At 46.1% G+C, this 19,627-nt stretch overlaps 1 protein-coding gene across 2 annotated transcripts in view; it reads left to right on the top strand.

The window, feature by feature from the left end:
- Positions 1-19,627, top strand: part of fig4a (FIG4 phosphoinositide 5-phosphatase a) — a 104,723-nt gene that overhangs the window by 3,468 nt on the left and 81,628 nt on the right. For both annotated transcript variants that reach the window (XM_024378321.1, XM_024378320.1), the window contains 2 exons: positions 1,264-1,362; positions 5,279-5,402. In XM_024378321.1, coding sequence (XP_024234089.1) covers positions 5,300-5,402 — 103 coding nt within the window. In that variant the 5' untranslated portion in view covers positions 1,264-1,362; positions 5,279-5,299. The remainder of the gene's footprint in view (positions 1-1,263; positions 1,363-5,278; positions 5,403-19,627) is intronic.

Below are 19,627 nucleotides of genomic sequence, written 5' to 3'. Positions count from 1 at the left end.
AGGACGACTGATCTGTGTAAAGGAAAGAATGAATGGGGCCATGTATCGTGAGATTTTGAGTGAAAACCTCCTTCCATCAGCAAGGGCATTGAAGATGAAACGTGGCTGGGTCTTTCAGCATGACAATGATCCCAAACACACCGCCCGGGCAACGAAGGAGTGGCTTCGTAAGAAGCATTTCAAGGTCCTGGAGTGGTCTAGCCATTCTCCAGATCTCAACCCCATAGAAAATCTTTGGAGGGAGTTGAAAGTCTGTGTTGCCCAGCAACAGCCCCAAAACATCACTGCTCTAGAGGAGATCTGGATGGAGGAATGGGCCAAAATACCAGCAACAGTGTGTGGAAACCTTGTGAAGACTTACAGAAAACGTTTGACCTCTGTCATTGCCAACAAAGGGTATATAACAAAGTATTGAGATAAACTTTTGTTATTGAACAAATACTTATTTTCCACCATAATTTGCAAATAAATTCATAAAAAATCCTACAATGTGATTTTCTGGAATATCTTTTCCCATTTTGTCTGTCATAGTTGAAGTGTACCTATGATGAAAATTACAGGCCTCTCTCATCTTTTTAAGTGGGAGAACTTGTACAATTGGTGGCTGACTAAATACTTTTTTGCCCCACTGTATACCTTTTTACAACACAAAGTTACTTGCAGCTGCATTCAGAAGACGGACAGAGATGGGTCCTCATACTAAAATGACTGATCATCTGATCATCAACTTGATTTGATGCATCAGAAGTGTTAATGCTGGGCTGGAACAAAAGCGTGCAAACGCTATGGGTCTCAGCAGGATGGCCGAGGATTGAGTAACACGTTTTGTGAAGAGCCAGCATTGACTACGTTGTAAGAGTTTCAGGTCAGCCCTGCCCCTTTTATTGGCTCACTCGTGTTCAGACATGAGCAACACAGAGGTGCAGATGATAGGTAGAACAGGACAGAATTAACTCAGTTCCAGACTGTACTATCAACGTGTTCATACTGGACGTCCCCACATCAAATCTCACACCAATATAGAAACACATAAGGGTCGGAAGAAAGAGACTCATGTAGCATCTTTATTGTGTTAGTGAGAAAAGTCCTGCATGAAAAAGAAAAGCATGTCTTGTATTAAACACTGTTTTAAATTGTACTTTTCTCTCATCTTCTGTCGACCAAAGCACTGCTTTCATCCCACTGTTGAGTGAGGCTCGATGTTTCATCCATGACTTTATTGTGTAATGTATTCACACACTTTCATGTGTTCTTTGATTACAGAGGTATTTCCTTGTGGGGAGCAATCACGCCCAAACCAAACACCGTGTTCTGAAAATCGACCGCACTGAGCCCAAGGACCTGGCGATTATTGATGATAAGGTGAGTTGCTGCACGTCAAACCACTGCTTTAGAGTAGCAGCGATCGTTGCCCTTGTTGTACAGCACCCCTCAGGGAAAATTGTACAATCAGTCACCTGGTCCTAAGTGTGTATGGGTGACAGATTTGGCTCATGAAGGTTTAAGAGACTACTACATTATCACTCATCCCCTGCAGTCAGTCATTACCACAGTGTATGAGAGTGGAGGACATTTGTTTGTTCTCATCATCAGAATGATAAGGATTCTGATTGGTTTGTTATTATTGTACATAGTGTCCACTGGGGAGCTCTCTTTCCATCCATCATCATCCTCCCATTCGTTCCTGTAGATCAGGGGTTCCCAAACTTCTCTCTGGGCCCCCTCCCAGGATTGGGGAACAACCCGTGCCCTTTCTATTTCTGTGGGTACAAGCACTGTACATGACACAAACTGTTCACACCCCTCTTGTTGGTGGAGAGAATTCTGCAGATTTAAAGCTTATTTCCTGTAATTCTATTCATTTTGTCATGGGGTGCAAAGAACATTTAGCAGTTTTAAAGCTAATTGTCTTGCAATTGTATACATTTGCCTAATGTGTATTCATGTGATATTGGAGTGACAATGAAAATTACAAAAATGGCAAACATTAAAAAATATAAATAAATTATGAGCATGGCCTTATTTCTATTAAAGCATATTGGCTGACTGTCATTCATATTCCATTCACCCAGCTCAATGTAACAGCGATAGGTTTAGACTACTACATGATACTCAAATTTTCCCTATACCCATCATGAGGTTGCTACAACCTTGCATATGAATTAAAGTTTACAACGTAGATGCACACAGGTTGAGAGAATTTTGAGCTATCAGGGTGACAGTGACACAAAATACCACCTTGCAGACTCTTGCCTGCATCTAGCTGATCTAGGGTGTAATCATCAGTCCAAAAGTTTCTATTGGACAAATTCAAGTATATTTATCCCCGTTCCCTTTAAGAAACGTTTTTCAACAGAATCGACGCAATGAATACACACCCCTGATCACACGCAAGTACAGTTCACTTTCATACCAGACACATACATCCAGCTCAGAAAGTATTCAAACTTTTCCACATTTTGTTTTACGTTACAGCCTTATTCTAAAATGTATACAATAAATGTTTTCCTCTTCAATCTACACATAATACCCCATAATGACAAAGTAAAAATAGGTTTTTAGAAATGTTAGCAAAAAATAAAAAACAGAAATACCTTATTTACATAAGACCCTTTGCTATGAAACTCGAAATTGAGCTCAGGTGCATCCTGTTTCTATTGATAAGATATTTCTACAACTTGATTAAACCCAAGGCAGTGGTCGAAGAAATTGTCCGTAGAGCTCCGAGACAGGATTGTGTTGAGGCACAGATCTGGGGGAAGGGTGGCAAAAAATGTCTGCAGCATTGAAGGTCCCCAAGAACACCGTGGCCTCCATCATTCTTAAATGGAAATAGAATTTGGAACCACTAAGACTCTTCTAAGAGCTGGCCGCCCGGCTAAACTGAGGAATCGGGGGAGAAGGGCCTTGGTCAGGGAGGTGACCAGGAACCCGATGGTCACTCTGCCACAGCTCCAGAGTTCCTCTGTGGAGAGGGGAGTACCTTCCAGAAGGACAACCATCTCTGCAGCAATCCACCAATCAGGCCTTTATGGTAGAGTGGCCAGATGGAAGCCACACCTCAGTCAAAGGCACATGACAGCCTGCTTGGAGTTTGACAAAAGGAGAATCAAGATTCTCTGGTCTGATGAAACCAAGATGGAATTCTTTGGCCTGAATGCCAAGCCTCGCATCTGGAGGAAACCTGGCACCATCCCTACGGTGAAGCATGGTGGTGGCAGCATCATGCTGTGGGGATGTTTCTCAGCGGCAGGGACTGGGAGACTAGTCAGGATCGAGGCAAAGATGAACGGAGCAAAGTACAGAGAGATCCTTGATGACAACCTGCACCAGAGCGCTCAGGACCTCAGACTGGAGAGAAGGTTCACCTTCCAACAGGACAATGACCCTAAGCACACAGCCAAGACAACGCAGGAGTGGCTTTAAATGGCCTAAAGTGCTTCAGCCAGAGACCGGACTTGAACCCGATCGAACATCTCTGTAGACCTGTAAATAGCTGTACAGTGACGCTCCCCATCCAACCTGACAGAGCTTGAGAAGATCTGCAGAGAAGAATGGGAGAAACTCCCCAAATACACGTGTGCCAAGCATCATACCCAAGAAGACTCAAGGCTGTAATCGCTGCCAAAGGTGCTTCAACAAAGTTCTGAGTAAAGGGTCTGAATACTTATGTAAATGTGATATTTAATCATTTTTAAAAGATTGATGAGGGCTCCCGAGTGGCGCTGTGGTTTAAGCACAGCATCTCAGTGCTAGAGTCGTCACTACAGACCCTGGTTTGATTCCAGGCTGTATCACAGCCGGCCGTGATTGGAAGTCCCATAGGGCGGCGCACAATTGGCCCGGCATTGTTATGGTTTGGCCGGGGCAGGCCGTCATTGTAAATAGAATTTATTCTTAACTGACTTGCCAAGATAAATAACATTTTGAAAAATAAACAATTTAATCTATTTTAGAATAAGGCTGTGAAGTAACAAAATGTGGAAAAGTCAAGGGGTCTGAATACTTACCAAATGTACTATATATATAATTGCTTCTCAAATCTATCTACGCGCTCTCTCCTCCTCTCACCTCTTCGCTTGTGGACCAGTGCATAACACATCAGCTGTCTTTGAAAAAACCTTTCCAAGTCAAACCTTCATATCACTGCTAACCGCTTTACACAGCCTACATTGTTGTCATGTCGTGCTAGAACTAAGTTGTTAATAAACCCACTACAATCATGCAGTATAGTGAAGTCAGCAGAAATCAGTTTTTAGTAGTTACACTGGCGGGCCTCGTTGGCAATAAATTAGTCAAACCAAAAGCTTACCTTGACTTGGAAGAGTTCCAGTGTTGGATAGCCATTGCCAGCTAGTTAACATAGCATCCCTCTCTGTTTGAGTCGGGTGTTTGAGTAGGCTAAACTAGCTATCTGCAATTTGACTATACTACAAAATATATCTTGCTCTCTCTCTCTCTTGCTTTTCCTTAATTTTGGAAGAAATTATTTTTTCCCCCAAACTGTTCAAATATTGTCTTTCTCTCTTTTTGAGTCAACTACTTGCCACATGTTATGTACTGCAGTGCTAGCGAGCTTCAGCTTATACTATCAGTACAAAATTCATTCTCTGATCCTTTGATTGGGTGGACAACATTTCAGTTCATGCTGCAAGAGCTCTGATAGGTTGGAGGACGTCCTCTGGAAGTTGTCATAATTATTGTCTAAGTCTATAGAAGGAGGTGAGAACAATGAGCCTCCTAGGTTTTGTCAATGTACCAAGTGGAGGACAGAAGCTAGCTGTCCTCCAACTACACCATGGTACTACCCTACAGAGTGCTGCTGAGGCTATTGTAGACCTTCTTTGAAAAACAGTGTGTTCTAATACTTTTTTTGGTGATGTGAATATAGTTAGTGTAGTTTTATCTAAAAAGGATAACTTATTTTTTAAATGTTTCACTTTATATTGTAATGAAATTCACTGTGGATGGTCCTCCCCTTCCTCCGCTGAGGAGCCTCCACTGGTACAGTATGTACGGTTCTGTTCTCTGCAGAAGGAATGGATGTACTGTCTGAGACGTTATGTTGTGATCACAGCAGAATTAATATTAAAATGTTTTTCAGTGTTCTGAAATCCTAAGGCTAGCACAGAAAAACATATGGAGCACAGCCGGGGCTTAATCCCAAGATGTCTATGGGATGTGCTGTTTCTACTGCTTGCACCTGTCTCAGCCAGAAGCTCAGTTTGAAAGAATCCAGAAGCACACTATTAACAATATACGTCCCTCTTGTCCCCAGCATGTCTACAACCAGCAGGAGATGAGGGAGCTCCTGGGACGTCTGGATCTGGGCAACCGCACCAAGATGGGCCAGAAGGGCTCCTCAGGTCTGTCCAGAGCTGTGTCAGCCTATGGCATCGTGGGTAAGATAGTCCTCCTTGGACCCTCAGTCCTTACAACTACTACTCCTCTACCAGTTGTCATAGGAACGGCCGTGAGCCTGTCAGCATGTCTTGTCTTGTGAGTACTGCACATGAGGGTTTTGGCTGAGATGTGTAGGCTAGTAGGACTGTGGTAAGGAGAGTTGATCCTGAAGCAGTCATTAAGGGCAGAAAGTGTGTTTTCTGTCCCTGTGTTGCTGTGGAAACCAGCCTTTGGAGGGTTCAGAGATATTATAGAGCTAGTGCACCTAGCAGGCTCTTTAAAAAAACTTTTTTACAAGAGGCTAATCAATGCAGTCACTTGTTTTGGTTTACTTAATTGACCAAATAAAGGCTTAAAAGCGTAATCCAACCCCATTCAAATGTATTTCTGCCCTTAGTTTCTATGCCTGTTTCTACTCTCATAAGCATGTGACACGATCTGATCTCTCAAGGCCTTCAGTGGCCACTTGAAGTTCGACAATAACCAACTTCCTGCTGGTTATACCATTTTCCCACATTTTTCTCTTGAAAACCAATTTTGTTACTTAATTGGTAATTTCGGTGTCTAAACCTGAGAGATGTATTTTGTCTTTTTCCCTGGAAGAATGAAGCATCTCAAGGTGAAATGGCTGCTAATGTGGGGTTGTGATGCTCTTGCGAGTAGAAATGTTAAGCTTTGAGATCAAGTTCACACTGAATGGAGGGAAGAAGGGATCCTGAGAGGGGAGCGTCACACAGCCTTATTATCCTTCTGTCGTTTCTGTACACACACGCACACAAACCCATTTACTTGGAGGCTGAGTCAGATGACATTCAGTAGTTTGACCAGACAATGTTGTGACGCTTTAATCATGGTGCCTTGTTCCAACCATCTCCGGGCCAGTGTGTTTGTAGAATTGTACCAACAGGTAATAGGTCTGACAGTAGTGTGGATGCCATTCATCCCCCATCAGCCCTGATCTACATACAGTAATGGGGAGAACAACAAACAGATGTGCGCAAGCAAGGGCGCACAGGTATACACATACAGTGCCTTCAGAAAGTATTCAGACCCCTTGACTTTTTCCACATTTTGTTAGGTTGCAGCCTTATTCAAACTACACACAATAACCCATAATGACAAAGCAGAAACTGTTTTTAGACATTTTTGCTAATTTATAAAAAATAAAGAACTGCAATATCACATTTACATAAGTATTCAGACCTTTTACTCAGAACTTTGTTGAAGCACTTTTGGCAGTAATTAAAAGCCTCAAGTTTTCTTGGGTATGATGCCACAAGCTTGACACGTGTAATTGGTGAGTTTCTCCCATTCTTCTCTGCAGATCCTCTCAAGCTCTGTCAGATTGGATGGGGAGTGTGGCTGCCCAACTATTTTCAGGTCTCTCCAGAGATATTCGATTGGGTTCAGGTCCAGACTCTAGCTGGGCCATTCAAGGACATTCAGAGACTTGTCCCGAAGCCACTCCTGCGTTGTCTTGGCTGTGTGCTTAGGGTCGTTGTCCTGTTGGAAGGTGAACCTTCTCTCCAGTCGGAGGTCCTCAGTGCTCTGGAGCAAGTTTTCATCATGGATCTCTCTGTATTTTGCTCCGTTCATCTTTCCCTCGATCCTGACTGGTCTATCAGTCCCTGCCACTGAGAAACATCCCCACAGCATGATGCTGCCACCACCATTTTTTACATTTTTTTTATTTCACCTTTATTTAACCAGGTAGGCTAGTTGAGAACAAGTTCTCATTTGCAACTGCGACCTGGCCAAGATAAAGCATAGCAGTGTGAACAGACAACACAGAGTTACACATGGAGTAAACAATTAACAAGTCAATAACACAGTAGAAAAAAAAGAGTCTATATACATTGTGTGCAAAAGGCATGAGGAGAGGCAAATGATTACAATTTTGCAGATGAACACTGGAGTGATAGATGGTCATGTACAGGTAGAGATATTGGTGTGCAAAAGAGCAGAAAAGTAAATAAATAAAAACAGTATGGGGATGAGGTAGGTAAAAATGGGTGGGCTATTTACCGATAGACTATGTACAGCTGCAGCGATCGGTTAGCTGCTCAGCTGCACCCCAAAGAAATGCCACCCCACACCATGACTGACACACCGCCAAACCGGTCATGCTGGAGGATGTTGCAGGCAGCAGAACGTTCTCCACGGCGTCTCCAGACTGTCACGTCTGTCACGTGCTCAGTGTGAACCTGCTTTCATCTGTGAAGAGCACAGGGCGCCAGTGGCGAATTTGCCAATCTTGGTGTTCTCTGGCAAATGCCAAACGTCCTGCACGGTGTTTGGCTGTAAGCACAACCCCCACCTGTGGACGTCAGGCCCTCATACCACCCTCATGGAGTCTGTTTCTGACCGTTTGAGCAGACACATGCACATTTGTAGCCTGCTGGAGGTCATTTTGAAGGGCTCTGGCAGTGCTCCTCCTGCTCCTTCTTGCACAAAGGCGGAGGTAGCGGTCCTGCTGCTGGGTTGTTGCCCTCCTACGACCTCCTCCACGTCTCCTGGTGTACTGGCCTGTCTCCTGGTAGCGCCTCCATGCTCACTACGCTGACAGACACAGCAAACCTTCTTGCCACAACTCGCATTGATGTGCCATCCTGGATGAGCTGCACTACCTGAGCCACTTGTGTGGGTTGTAGACTCTGTCTCATGCTACCACTAGAGTGAACGCACCGCCAGCATTCAAAAGTGACCAAAACATCAGCCAGGAAGCATAGGAACTGAGAAGTGGTCTGTGGTTATCACCTGCAGAACCACTCCTTTATTGGGGGTGTCTTGCTAATTGCCTATAATTTCCACCTGTTGTCTATACCATTTGCACAACAGAAGGTGAAATTTATTGTCAATCAGTGTTGCTTCCTAAGTGGACAGTTTGATTTCACAGAAGTGTGATTGACTTGGAGTTACATTGTGTTGTTTAAGTGTTCCCTTTATTTTTTTGAGCAGTGTGTGTATATATATATATATATATACATGCACAGCTGAAGTTGGAAGTTTACATACACTTAGGTTGGAGTCATTTAAAACTTGTTTTTCAACCACTCCACACATTTCTTGTTAACAAACTATAGTTTTGGCAAGTCGGTAAGGACATCTACTTTGTGCATGACACAAGTAATTTTTTCAACAATTGTTTACAGACAGATTATTTCACTTATAATTCACTGTATCACCATTCCAGTGGGTCAGAAGTTTACATACACTAAGTTGACTGTGCCTTTAAACAGCTTGGAAAATTCCAGAAAATGATGTCATGGCTTTAGAAGCTTCTGATAGTCTATTTGACATCATTTGAGTCAATTGGAGGTGTACCTGTGGATGTATTTCAAGGCCTACCTTCAAACTCAGTGCCTCTTTGCTTGACATCATGAGAAAATCAAAAGAAATCAGCCAAGACCTCAGAAAAACAATGGTAGATCTCCACAAGTCTGGTTCCTCGGGAGCAATTTCCAAATGCCTGAAGGTACCACATTCATCTGTACAAACAATAGTACACAAGTATAAACACCATGGGACCACGCAGCCGTCATACCCATCAGGAAGAAGATGCGTTCTGTCTCCTAGAGATGAACGTACTTTGGTGCGAAAAGTGCAAATCAATCCCAGAACAACAGCAAAGGACCTTGAAACTAAAACAAGAGGCTCCCACGCTGAGGTCTGTCCAACGCTGGTCCGACCAAGCTGACTCCACACTCCAAGACTGCTTCCATCACGTGGACTGGGAGATGTTTCGTATTGCGTCAGACAACAACATTGACGAATACGCTGATTCGGTGTGCGAGTTCATTAGAACGTGCGTTGAAGATGTCGTTCCCATAGCAATGATTAAAACATTCCCTAACCAGAAACCGTGGATTGATGGCAGCATTCGTGTGAAACTGAAAGCGCGAACCACTGCTTTTAATCAGGGCAAGGTGTCTGGTAACATGACTGAATACAAACAGTGCAGCTATTCCCTCCGCAAGGCTATCAAAACAAGCTAAGCGCCAGTACAGAGACAAAGTAGAATCTCAATTCAACGGCTCAGACACAAGAGGCATGTGGCAGGGTCTACAGTCAATCACGGACTACAGGAAGAAATCCAGCCCAGTCACGGACCAGGATGTCTTGCTCCCAGGCAGACTAAATAACTTTTTTGCCCGCTTTGAGGACAATACAGTGCCACTGACACGGCCTGCAACGAAAACATGCGGTCTCTCCTTCACTGCAGCCGAGGTGAGTAAGACATTTAAACGTGTTAACCCTCGCAAGGCTGCAGGCCCAGACGGCATCCCCAGCCGCGCCCTCAGAGCATGCGCAGACCAGCTGGCCGGTGTGTTTACGGACATATTCAATCAATCCCTATACCAGTCTGCTGTTCCCACATGCTTCAAGAGGGCCACCATTGTTCCTGTTCCCAAGAAAGCTAAGGTAACTGAGCTAAACGACTACCGCCCCGTAGCACTCACATCCGTCATCATGAAGTGCTTTGAGAGACTAGTCAAGGACCATATCACCTCCACCCTACCTGACACCCTAGACCCACTCCAATTTGCTTACCGCCCAAATAGGTCCACAGACGATGCAATCTCAACCACACTGCACACTGCCCTAACCCATCTGGACAAGAGGAATACCTATGTGAGAATGCTGTTCATCGACTACAGCTCGGCATTCAACACCATAGTACCCTCCAAGCTCGTCATCAAGCTCGAGACCCTGGGTCTCGACCCCGCCCTGTGCAACTGGGTACTGGACTTCCTGACGGGCCGCCCCCAGGTGGTGAGGGTAGGCAACAACATCTCCTCCCCGCTGATCCTCAACACTGGGGCCCCACAAGGGTGCGTTCTGAGCCCTCTCCTGTACTCCCTGTTCACCCACGACTGCGTGGCCACGCACGCCTCCAACTCAATCATCAAGTTTGCGGACGACACAACAGTGGTAGGCTTGATTACCAACAACGACGAGACGGCCTACAGGGAGGAGGTGAGGGCCCTCGGAGTGTGGTGTCAGGAAAATAACCTCACACTCAACGTCAACAAAACTAAGGAGATGATTGTGGACTTCAGGAAACAGCAGAGGGAACACCCCCATCCACATCGATGGAACAGTAGTGGAGAGGGTAGCAAGTTTTAAGTTCCTCGGCATACACATCACAGACAAACTGAATTGGTCCACTCACACAGACAGCATCGTGAAGAAGGCGCAGCAGCGCCTCTTCAACCTCAGGAGGCTGAAGAAATACGGCTTGTCACCAAAAGCACTCACAAACTTCTACAGATGCACAATCGAGAGCATCCTGGCGGGCTGTATCACCGCCTGGTATGGCAACTGCACCGCCCTCAACCGTAAGGCTCTCCAGAGGGTAGTGAGGTCTGCACAACGCATCACCGGGGGCAAACTACCTGCCCTCCAGGACACCTACACCACCCGGTGCTACAGGAAGGCCATAAAGATCATCAAGGACATCAACCACCCGAGCCACTGCCTGTTCACCCTGCTGTCATCCAGAAGGCGAGGTCAGTACAGGTGCATCAAAGCTGGGACCGAGAGACTGAAAAACAGCTTCTATCTCAAGGCCATCAGACTGTTAAACAGCCACCACTAACATTGAGTGGCTGCTGCCAACACACTGTCAATGAAACTGACTCAACTCCAGCCACTTTAATAATGGGAATTGATGGGAAATTATGTAAATATATCACTAGCCACTTTAAACAATGCTACCTTATATAATGTTACTTACCCTACATTATTCATCTCATATGCATACGTATATACTGTACTCTATATCATCGACTGCATCCTTATGTAATACATGTATCACTAGCCACTTTAACTATGCCACTTTGTTTACATACTCATCTCATATGTATATACTGCATAGGAAAGATACCATCTACTGTATCTTGCCTATGCTGCTCTGTACCATCACTCATTCATATATCCTTATGTACATATTCTTTATCCCGTTACACTGTGTATAAGACAGTAGTTTTTTGGAATTGTTAGTTAGATTACTTGTTCGTTATTACTGCATTGTCGGAACTAGAAGCACAAGCATTTCGCTACACTCGCATTAACATCTGCTAACCATGTGTATGTGACAAATAAAATTTGATTTGATTTGATTTGAAGATGCTGGAGGAAACCGGTACAAAAGTATCTATATCCACAGTTAACAAGTTCTATATCGACATAACCTGAAAGGCCGCTCTGCAAGGAAGAAGCCACTGCTCCAAAACCGCCATAAACATGCCAGACTACGGTTTGCAACTGCACATACTCTCCTCAGACTGCATCCAGTTTGCTATCACAGTGCAATCCGTTTTGTTACCAAATCACCTTATACCACCCACCACTGCGACCTGTATGCTCTAGTCGGCTGGCCCTTGCTACATATTCGTCGCCAGACCCACTGGCTCCAGGTCATCTATAAGTAAAGCTCCGCCTTATCTCAGCTCACTGGTCACGATAACAACACCCACTCGTAGCACACGTTCCAGCAGGTATATCTCACTGATCATACCCAAAGCCAACACCTCATTTGGCCGCCTTTCCTTCCAGTTTTCTGCTGCCAGTGACTGGAATGAATTGCAAAAATCGCTGAAGCTGGAGACTTATATTTCCCTCACTAACTTTAAACATCAGCTATCTGAGCAGCTAACCGCTCGCTGCAGCTGTACATAGTCCATCTGTAAATAGCCCACCCAATCTACCTACCTCATCCCCATACTGTTTTTTATTTACTTTTCTGCTCTTTTGCACACCAGTATCTCTACTTGCACCTCATCATCTGCTCATTTATCACTCCAGTGTTAATCTGCTAAATTGTAATTATTCGCTACTATGGCCTATTTATTGCCTACCTCATGCCTTTTGCACGCTGTATATAGATTTTCTTTTTTTTCTACTGTGTCATTGACTTTTTTATTGCGTTATTGGCTTGTTTATTGTTTACTCCATGTGTAACTCTGTGTTGTTGTCTGTGTCACACTGCTTTGCTTTATCTTGGCCATGTCGCTACCTGGTTAAATAAAGGTGAAATAAAATAAAAACATGGGGACAAAGATTGTACTTTTTGTAGAAATGTCCTTTGGTCTGATGAAACAAAAATAGAACTGTTTGGCCATAATGACCATCCTCATGTTTGGAAGAAAAAGGGGGAGGCTTGCAAGCCGAAGAACACCATCCCAACCGTGAAGAACGGGGGTGGCAGCATCATGTTGTGGGTTGCTTTGCTGCAGTATGGACTGGTGCACTTCACAAAATAGATGGTATCATGAGGACAGAAAATTATGTGGATGTATTGAAGCAACATCTCAAGACATCAGTCAGGAAGTTAAATTTTGATCGCTAATGGGTCTTCCAAATGGACAATGACCCCAAGCATACTTTCAAAGTTGTGGCAAATTGGCTTAAGGACAACAAAGTCAAGGTATTGGAGTGGCCATCACAAAGCCCTGACCTCAATCCTACACCAGCTCTGTCAGGAGGAATGGGCCAAAATTCACCCAGCTTATTGTGGGAAACTTGTGGAAGGCTACTGGAAACGTTGGACCCACGTTAAACAATTTAAAGGCAATGCTACCAAATACTAATTGAGTGTATGTAAACTTCTGACCCACTGGGAATGTGATGAAAGAAATCAAATCTGAAATAAATCATTCTCTCTACTATTATTCTGACATTTCACATTCTTAAAATGAATTGATCCTAACTTACCTAAGACAGTGAATTTTTACAAGGATTAAATGTGAGGAATTGCAAAAAACTGAGTTTAAATGTATTTGGCTAAGGTGTATGTCAACTTCTGACTTCAACTGTATGTATGTATGTATGTATGTATGTATGTGTGTGTGTGTGTGTGTGTGTGTGTGTGTGTGTGTATATATATAACACACACACACACACACACACACAGGTGAAGTGCATGTAAGCCAGGGTGCAGGCCACCTCTGCCCTGATACCTTATCACCTAAACTATGGATGTGACAAATGGACAATTTCATTTTTTACATTAAAACTATATGGGGGTGGGGGATGCTGCTATTCAGGTGCGTTCATACAGGAATAGTAAAGGTACAGTTCACTACTTTTGAGAGAGAGAAAAAATATTCTGATTTTGATCAGGGAGTGCTGCAGCACCCTTAACATACCTGCTTCGCACTGCTATGTCTCACGGTCAGTCCCTTTCAGATGGTTAAGCATTGCACCTGTACTATCATTACTGTACCTCAATTCCACCTCGCTAAGTTGTATTTCCTTCTTTTTTAACTTCACAGTAGTGCCAAACAGGACTTCGCTGCTGTGGCTTGCGAAGTGGCAAGATTTAGGTATAGGCGACAGCCACCTAAGGCTGTATCTTGTCGGGGGTGGCACGGGGCGCCCGCACAAAAAAAAAAATCGTAATGGTGACATTTGAGAGATCGGTTTTCTTTTTTTTCTCTTTTCTTTTTTTTGTGTATTTTACCGTTTTTTCTCCCCAATTTCGTGGTATCCAATTGTTTTTAGTAGCTACTATCTTGTCTCATCGCTACAACTCCCGTACGGGCTCGGGAGAGACGAAGGTTGAAAGTCATGCGTCCTCGGACACACAACCCAACCAAGCTCCACTGCTTCTTAACACAGCGCCCATCCAACCCGGAAGCCAGTCGCACCAATGTATCGGAGGAAACACCGTGCACCTGGCGATCTTGCTTAGCGTGCACTGCTCCCGGCCCGCCACAGGAGTCGCTGGTGCGCGATGAGACAAGGATTTCCCTACCGGCCAAACCCTCCCTAACCCGGACGACGCTAGGCCAATTGTGCGTCGCCCCACGGACCAACTTTTCAGTTAATCGTTCAGCACTAATTGTTTAATTTTAAACATTCACACCCACAGACACCCAATCTATTTTTCTATCTGAAATTGACTATCATTGCAATTGGCTACGTAGGTAACATGGCAAGGCCTACAGAGAAACATTTCTTGGAAGTCCTCTGTATCGAGCTGGATGGTGATCTAGAACAGGGGTTCTCAAACTTTTTCACTCAGGCCCCCCCTTCTGGCACAGGTCAGGTTTTCTCCCTTGAGTACACTACCTGAGGTTGCCACTGGAGAACACCCTTGGGTTATTTCCAGTATCCAGGTGACCCTGATTGGGCTTATTGGGATCACCTGCTGGATGACTATTTAGGTTCCTCTGTGGACTGGTCCAGTTGCTCAGGTCTCCTGTTTTGTTCAGTGTTCCTTTGCTTTGTTGTTTTGCTAAGAAGACCTTAAGTAAATATTCTGGATTTACCCTTACCTCTTTGCCTGGTTCCGAGTTCGTACTAGCACTAATGTCACAGTAGACCTGAGCCTCAAAATGGTCCCAATAGAGATGTCTCTGCCATCCGAGGGACACTCAGCTCCACCACTTACAGTCGGCTCTCACTCACATGGAACAGTGATTGGTCGCCATAAGGCATGGCTGAAATCATTGTCGGAGGATTTAGGAACGCTTGTGTTCACTCTGCAGACGGGAGCAACTGCTGCTGCACCTTCTAACCCTTCACTTTCTACCAGTTCATCGTCTTCCTCCCCTCGGGAGCCTCATCTCCCAGCACCGGAGCGCTATGAGGGGCATCCTGGCAGGTGTTGTGGGTTCCTGCTTCCATGTTCGCTGGTCTTCAAATTGCAGGTCTTAACGTTTCCCACCGAGCGTGACATATGTCATCTCCTTGCTCTCAGGACGGACTCTCCAGAGTGGCATATGTCATCTCCTTGCTCTCAGGACGGGCTCTGGCCTGGGCCACGGCCATCTGGGAGCAGCAATCAGACATTTGTTTTAATTGGCAAAGCTTCACCCAGGAGATGAGGGTTTTTGATCACCCAATCAGTGGCAGGAACGCTGCTTAAAGACTCATTTCGGACGGTCGCCGCTGAGAGCGGTTGGAATATAGAGGCACTTCACTCTGTTTTTCTGAACGGACTCAGCGAGATTCTCAAGGATGAACTGGCTTCCCGGGACAGCCCTGACACTCTGGAGGAGCTTATCATTATCATGGCCATCCTGATTGACAACCGGCTTCGGGAACGTCGTCATGAGAGGATGAAGGGGTCCCAAGTTGGTTCCAGTGTTTCTGGCCCCGCTAAGGGAGTCCATTCTTCATTTGTTCCACTGCTGTATGCTGGGCCTGCTTGTCCTGTATTCCATCATGGTTCTCAATTCGTCTATGGCTACCATCTGTTTCCTGGATTGTACATTAGCTCGCCAACAGAGGCTGCCACTCACTAAGCTGGACACTCCGTTGTTGGTCACTGCGCTGGATGGTCAACCCTGGGAAGGGGAAGCAACTCACCATGCCTGTTCAGCTACGAGTTCTGGATGGCCATGTGGAGCTTAACCAGTTACATCTGGTGGACTCTCCTGAGCTTCCCCTGGTTCTTGGACATCTGTGGCTTTCCACCCATAATCCTCAAATTGCTTGGCCTTCGGGAAGAGTTCTGGTGTGGAATCCTTCATGCCAGTTCACCTGCCAGCAACTCTCTCCACACCTTTCCAGTCCTGCTTGTCTGGAGACTACTGATCCTCCTATTCCTCTGGCTGGGAATGACAAGCCTGATCTTTCCCATGTACCTTGGGATTCCTTGGATTTGGGTCAGGTCTTCAGCAAACAAAGGGCCAGCAAACTACCACCTCACAGGCCCTACGATTCTGCCATCGGCCTCCTGTCCATTACCACTCCACTTGGAAGAGGGCTGTATTCTCTCTCAGGTTCAGAGACTGCAGCCATGAACAGTTATATTAAGGAGGCGCTGGCGGCTGATTTTATTCCTCCGTCCACTTCACCTGCAGGAGCGGGTTTTTTCTTTTGTTGGGAAGAAGGATGGGGGACTACGTCCCTGTATCGATTCCTGGGATTTAAATAACATTACCATCAAGAACCATTACCCCCTTCCTCTTATGTAATAAGCTTTTGAGAGACTCCAGGGAGCAACGGTTTTCTAAATTGGATTTACAGAATGCGTACATTCTGGTGTGCGTCAGACAGGGAGACGAGTGGAAGACAGCGTTCAACACTCCTAATGGACATAATGAGTACCTGATCACGCCGTTTGGACTTACTAATGCTCCAGTCGTTTTCCAGGCCCTGGTTAATGATGCGCTGCGCGACTTCCTTCACCAGTTCATGTTTGTGTAAATCCTCATCTTCTCCAAGTCCATGGTTGAACACATGCAACATGTCCGCCAGGTTCTTCAGACTTCTCGCTCATCACTTGATTGTGAAGCCCAAAAAGTGTGAGTTTCACGTTCCTCAGATCTCCTTCCTGGAGTACATTGTGTCTCAGGGCTGTGTACTGATGGACTCCCAAAAATTAGGATCAGTAGTCAACTGGCCACGACCCAGCACAGTCAAGCAAGTTCAGTGTTTTTGCAATTTCTACCGGAGATTTGTGAGGAACTTTAGTGCTGTGGCGGCGCTGTTGACAACGCTCACCAAGGGCTTGGCTAGGCATGTATGCTGGACCTCTGCTGCTTAGAACGCGTTCCAGGACCTGAAACGTCAGTTTTCTTCTGCACCCATTCTCGTTCATGCGGATCCTTCTCTTCCCTTTGTGGTAGAGGTGGATGCCTCTGACGTTGGCGTTGGGGCTGTTCTGTCTCAGCGCTCAGCAAAAGACCAAAAGCTTCATCCCCGTGCCTTCTACTCCACGTGTCTCACTCCAGCGGAGAGGAACTATAATGTCAGCAATCGGGAGCTTTCTTGCGGTCAAACTGGCTTTGGAGGAGTGGCGGCACTGGTTGGAGGGCTCGGAACATCGCTTTACGGTTTGGACTGACCACAAGAACCTGGTCTATATCTAGGAGGCTAAACGCCTCAACCCACGACAGGCTCGTTGGGTTCTCTTCTTCACTCGGTTCAGATTCACATTATCTTACCGTCCGGGGTCTAAGAACGTGAAGCCGGATGCCCTCTCTCGCCAGTCCTGATGCCCTCTCTCACTTGAATCCATCATCCCCAGGTCGCTCATCCTTGCGCCAGTGTCCTGGGGTATAGAGACTGTCCTGAGGGAGGCGCAAGGTAGGGAGGCAGTTCCAGATGGCTGTCCTACTAACAGACTTTTTGTTCCTCTTGGGGCACAGTCCAAGGTACTTCAGTGGGATCACTCGTCGCGTCTCACCTCTCATCCGGGAGGGCAGCGAACGCTAGAGTTTTTGAGGAGGAGGTTTTGGTGGCCCTCGGGCGGAGGCAGACACTCAGACCTTTGTGGCTGCCTGTCCGACATGCGCCCGGAACACGACTCCTTGTCAGCAGCCTCTGGGGCTTCTTCATCCACTGCCAACACCTTCTCGACCTTGGAGACATCTCTCTATGGATTTCATCACGGGCCTTCCATCCTCAGAGGGAGACACACCATCCTGGTCATTGTGGACCGCTTTTCCAAGGCGGCACATTTCATTCCGCTACCTAAGCTTCCATCTACCCGTGAGACTGCTCAGCTGGTCATTCAGCATGTTTTCATCTTCACGGACTTCCTCGGGACAGAGTCTCCGACCGGGGATACCAGTTTGCCTCCAGATTCTGTACTCTTCTGGGGTTATTAACCAGTCCGTCCTCGGGTTATCATCCTCTGTCCAACGGTCAAACTGAGTGGGCAAACCAGGATCTGGAGACCGCCTTACGGTGCTGTGTGTCCGCCAACCCCGCCACTTGGAGTCTGCACCTTCCCTGAGTGGAGTATTCACACAACACTCTCCAGTGTTCCTCCACTGGCCTGTCATCATTCCAGGTGTTGTACAGTTAGCAGCCCCCCTTGTTTCCAGATCAGGAGATTTGAAGTGACGGTTCCTTCCTCTCAAAGCCTCATCTCTCGTAGCCGCCGGACCTGGAAGAGGGCTCGTTCAGCGCTCCTGAGGTCCTCAGCTTGGGTTCAACAACAGGCCAACTGTCATTGCTGCCCGAGTCCCATCCTGCATCCAGGCCAGATGGTCTGGTTGTCTACTAGGGATCTGCCTCGACCCGTGGAATCTAGGAAGTTGGCTCCCCGGCACGTTGGGCCATTCAAGTTTCTATGGCATATCAATCCAGTGGCCTATCGTCTTCATCTTCCCCAGTCCATGAGGGTTCATCCCACCTACCACATCTCCAGACTCAAGCCTGTGGTGTTCAGTCCTCTGGTTCCGGCCACCTGGCCTCCACCTCCGCTTTCATGCGAGGCGGGACAGCCAGCCTACACGGTGCGATGCATCCTCTCCAGTTGTCAGTTCCTGAGAGGGACTCAGAACCTCGTGGACTGGAAGGGTTACTGCCTGAGGAACGTTCCTGGATTCCGGCACCGGGACATTTTGGACCCCGGACTCATTCGGGACTTCCGTCGATGTTCAGCTACCCCTGGTGGAATGTCAGGAGTCGTTCCTTGAGGGGGGGTTTTGTCACAGGTCAGGTTTTCTCCCTTGAGTACACTACAGGTCAGGTTTTCTACCTTGAGTACACTACCTGTAGAGGTTGCCACTGGAGAAAACCCTTGGGTTACTTCTAGTATCCAGGTGACCCTGATTGGGCTTATTGGGATCACCTACTGGATGACTATTTAGGTTCCTCTGTGGACTGGGCCAGTTGCTCAGGTCTCCTGTTTTGTTCAGTGTTCTCGTATGCACTTGCTTTGTTGTTTTGCTATGAAGACCTTAAGTAAATATTCTGGATTTAACCTTACCTCTGCCTGCTGTGTTTCTCTGCGCCTGGGTCCGAGTTTGTACTAGCACAAATGTCACACCTTCCAGCATTGGACAAATAGCTCTCTAAGGTTTGAAGATGACAGACATGACAAGAGGAACTGATGATGCACTACCCAATTTCTAAATGACACCTTTTGCATTCTACGATTACAACTTTCAAGAGTAAGTTGAAAGCCGTACTACCGAGTTCAATTTGGGAACCACTGATAACCACTGATATAGGAAATCGCTCACACCGACCCAGACAAAGCAGGGAATGTCAATGTGTCACGGCAAGAAAATGGGTGGTTCTGATGGTGTAAAATGGGTAAGGGTATGATTTTGAGTTACAAAATTCCATTCTCTCACCCCCTATCCTCAAACATATATCCATATGAATGTATGTCCAATGCTGTTTCTATGGAGGTTTCTCTCATCTATCCCCAGTAGATAATTTCCTCCAGGAGGATGCGTAACCTATGATCTCATCCCCTCCCATTAACGTAAGTGGGGAGTGGGGGCCCAGGACCGAGTTTGGGAAACCCTGG

Source organism: Oncorhynchus tshawytscha, linkage group LG18 (assembly GCF_018296145.1).
Source record: "Oncorhynchus tshawytscha isolate Ot180627B linkage group LG18, Otsh_v2.0, whole genome shotgun sequence".
Classification (NCBI taxonomy): Eukaryota; Metazoa; Chordata; class Actinopteri; order Salmoniformes; family Salmonidae; genus Oncorhynchus; species Oncorhynchus tshawytscha.
This window is presented reverse-complemented; position numbering and strand designations above follow the sequence as displayed.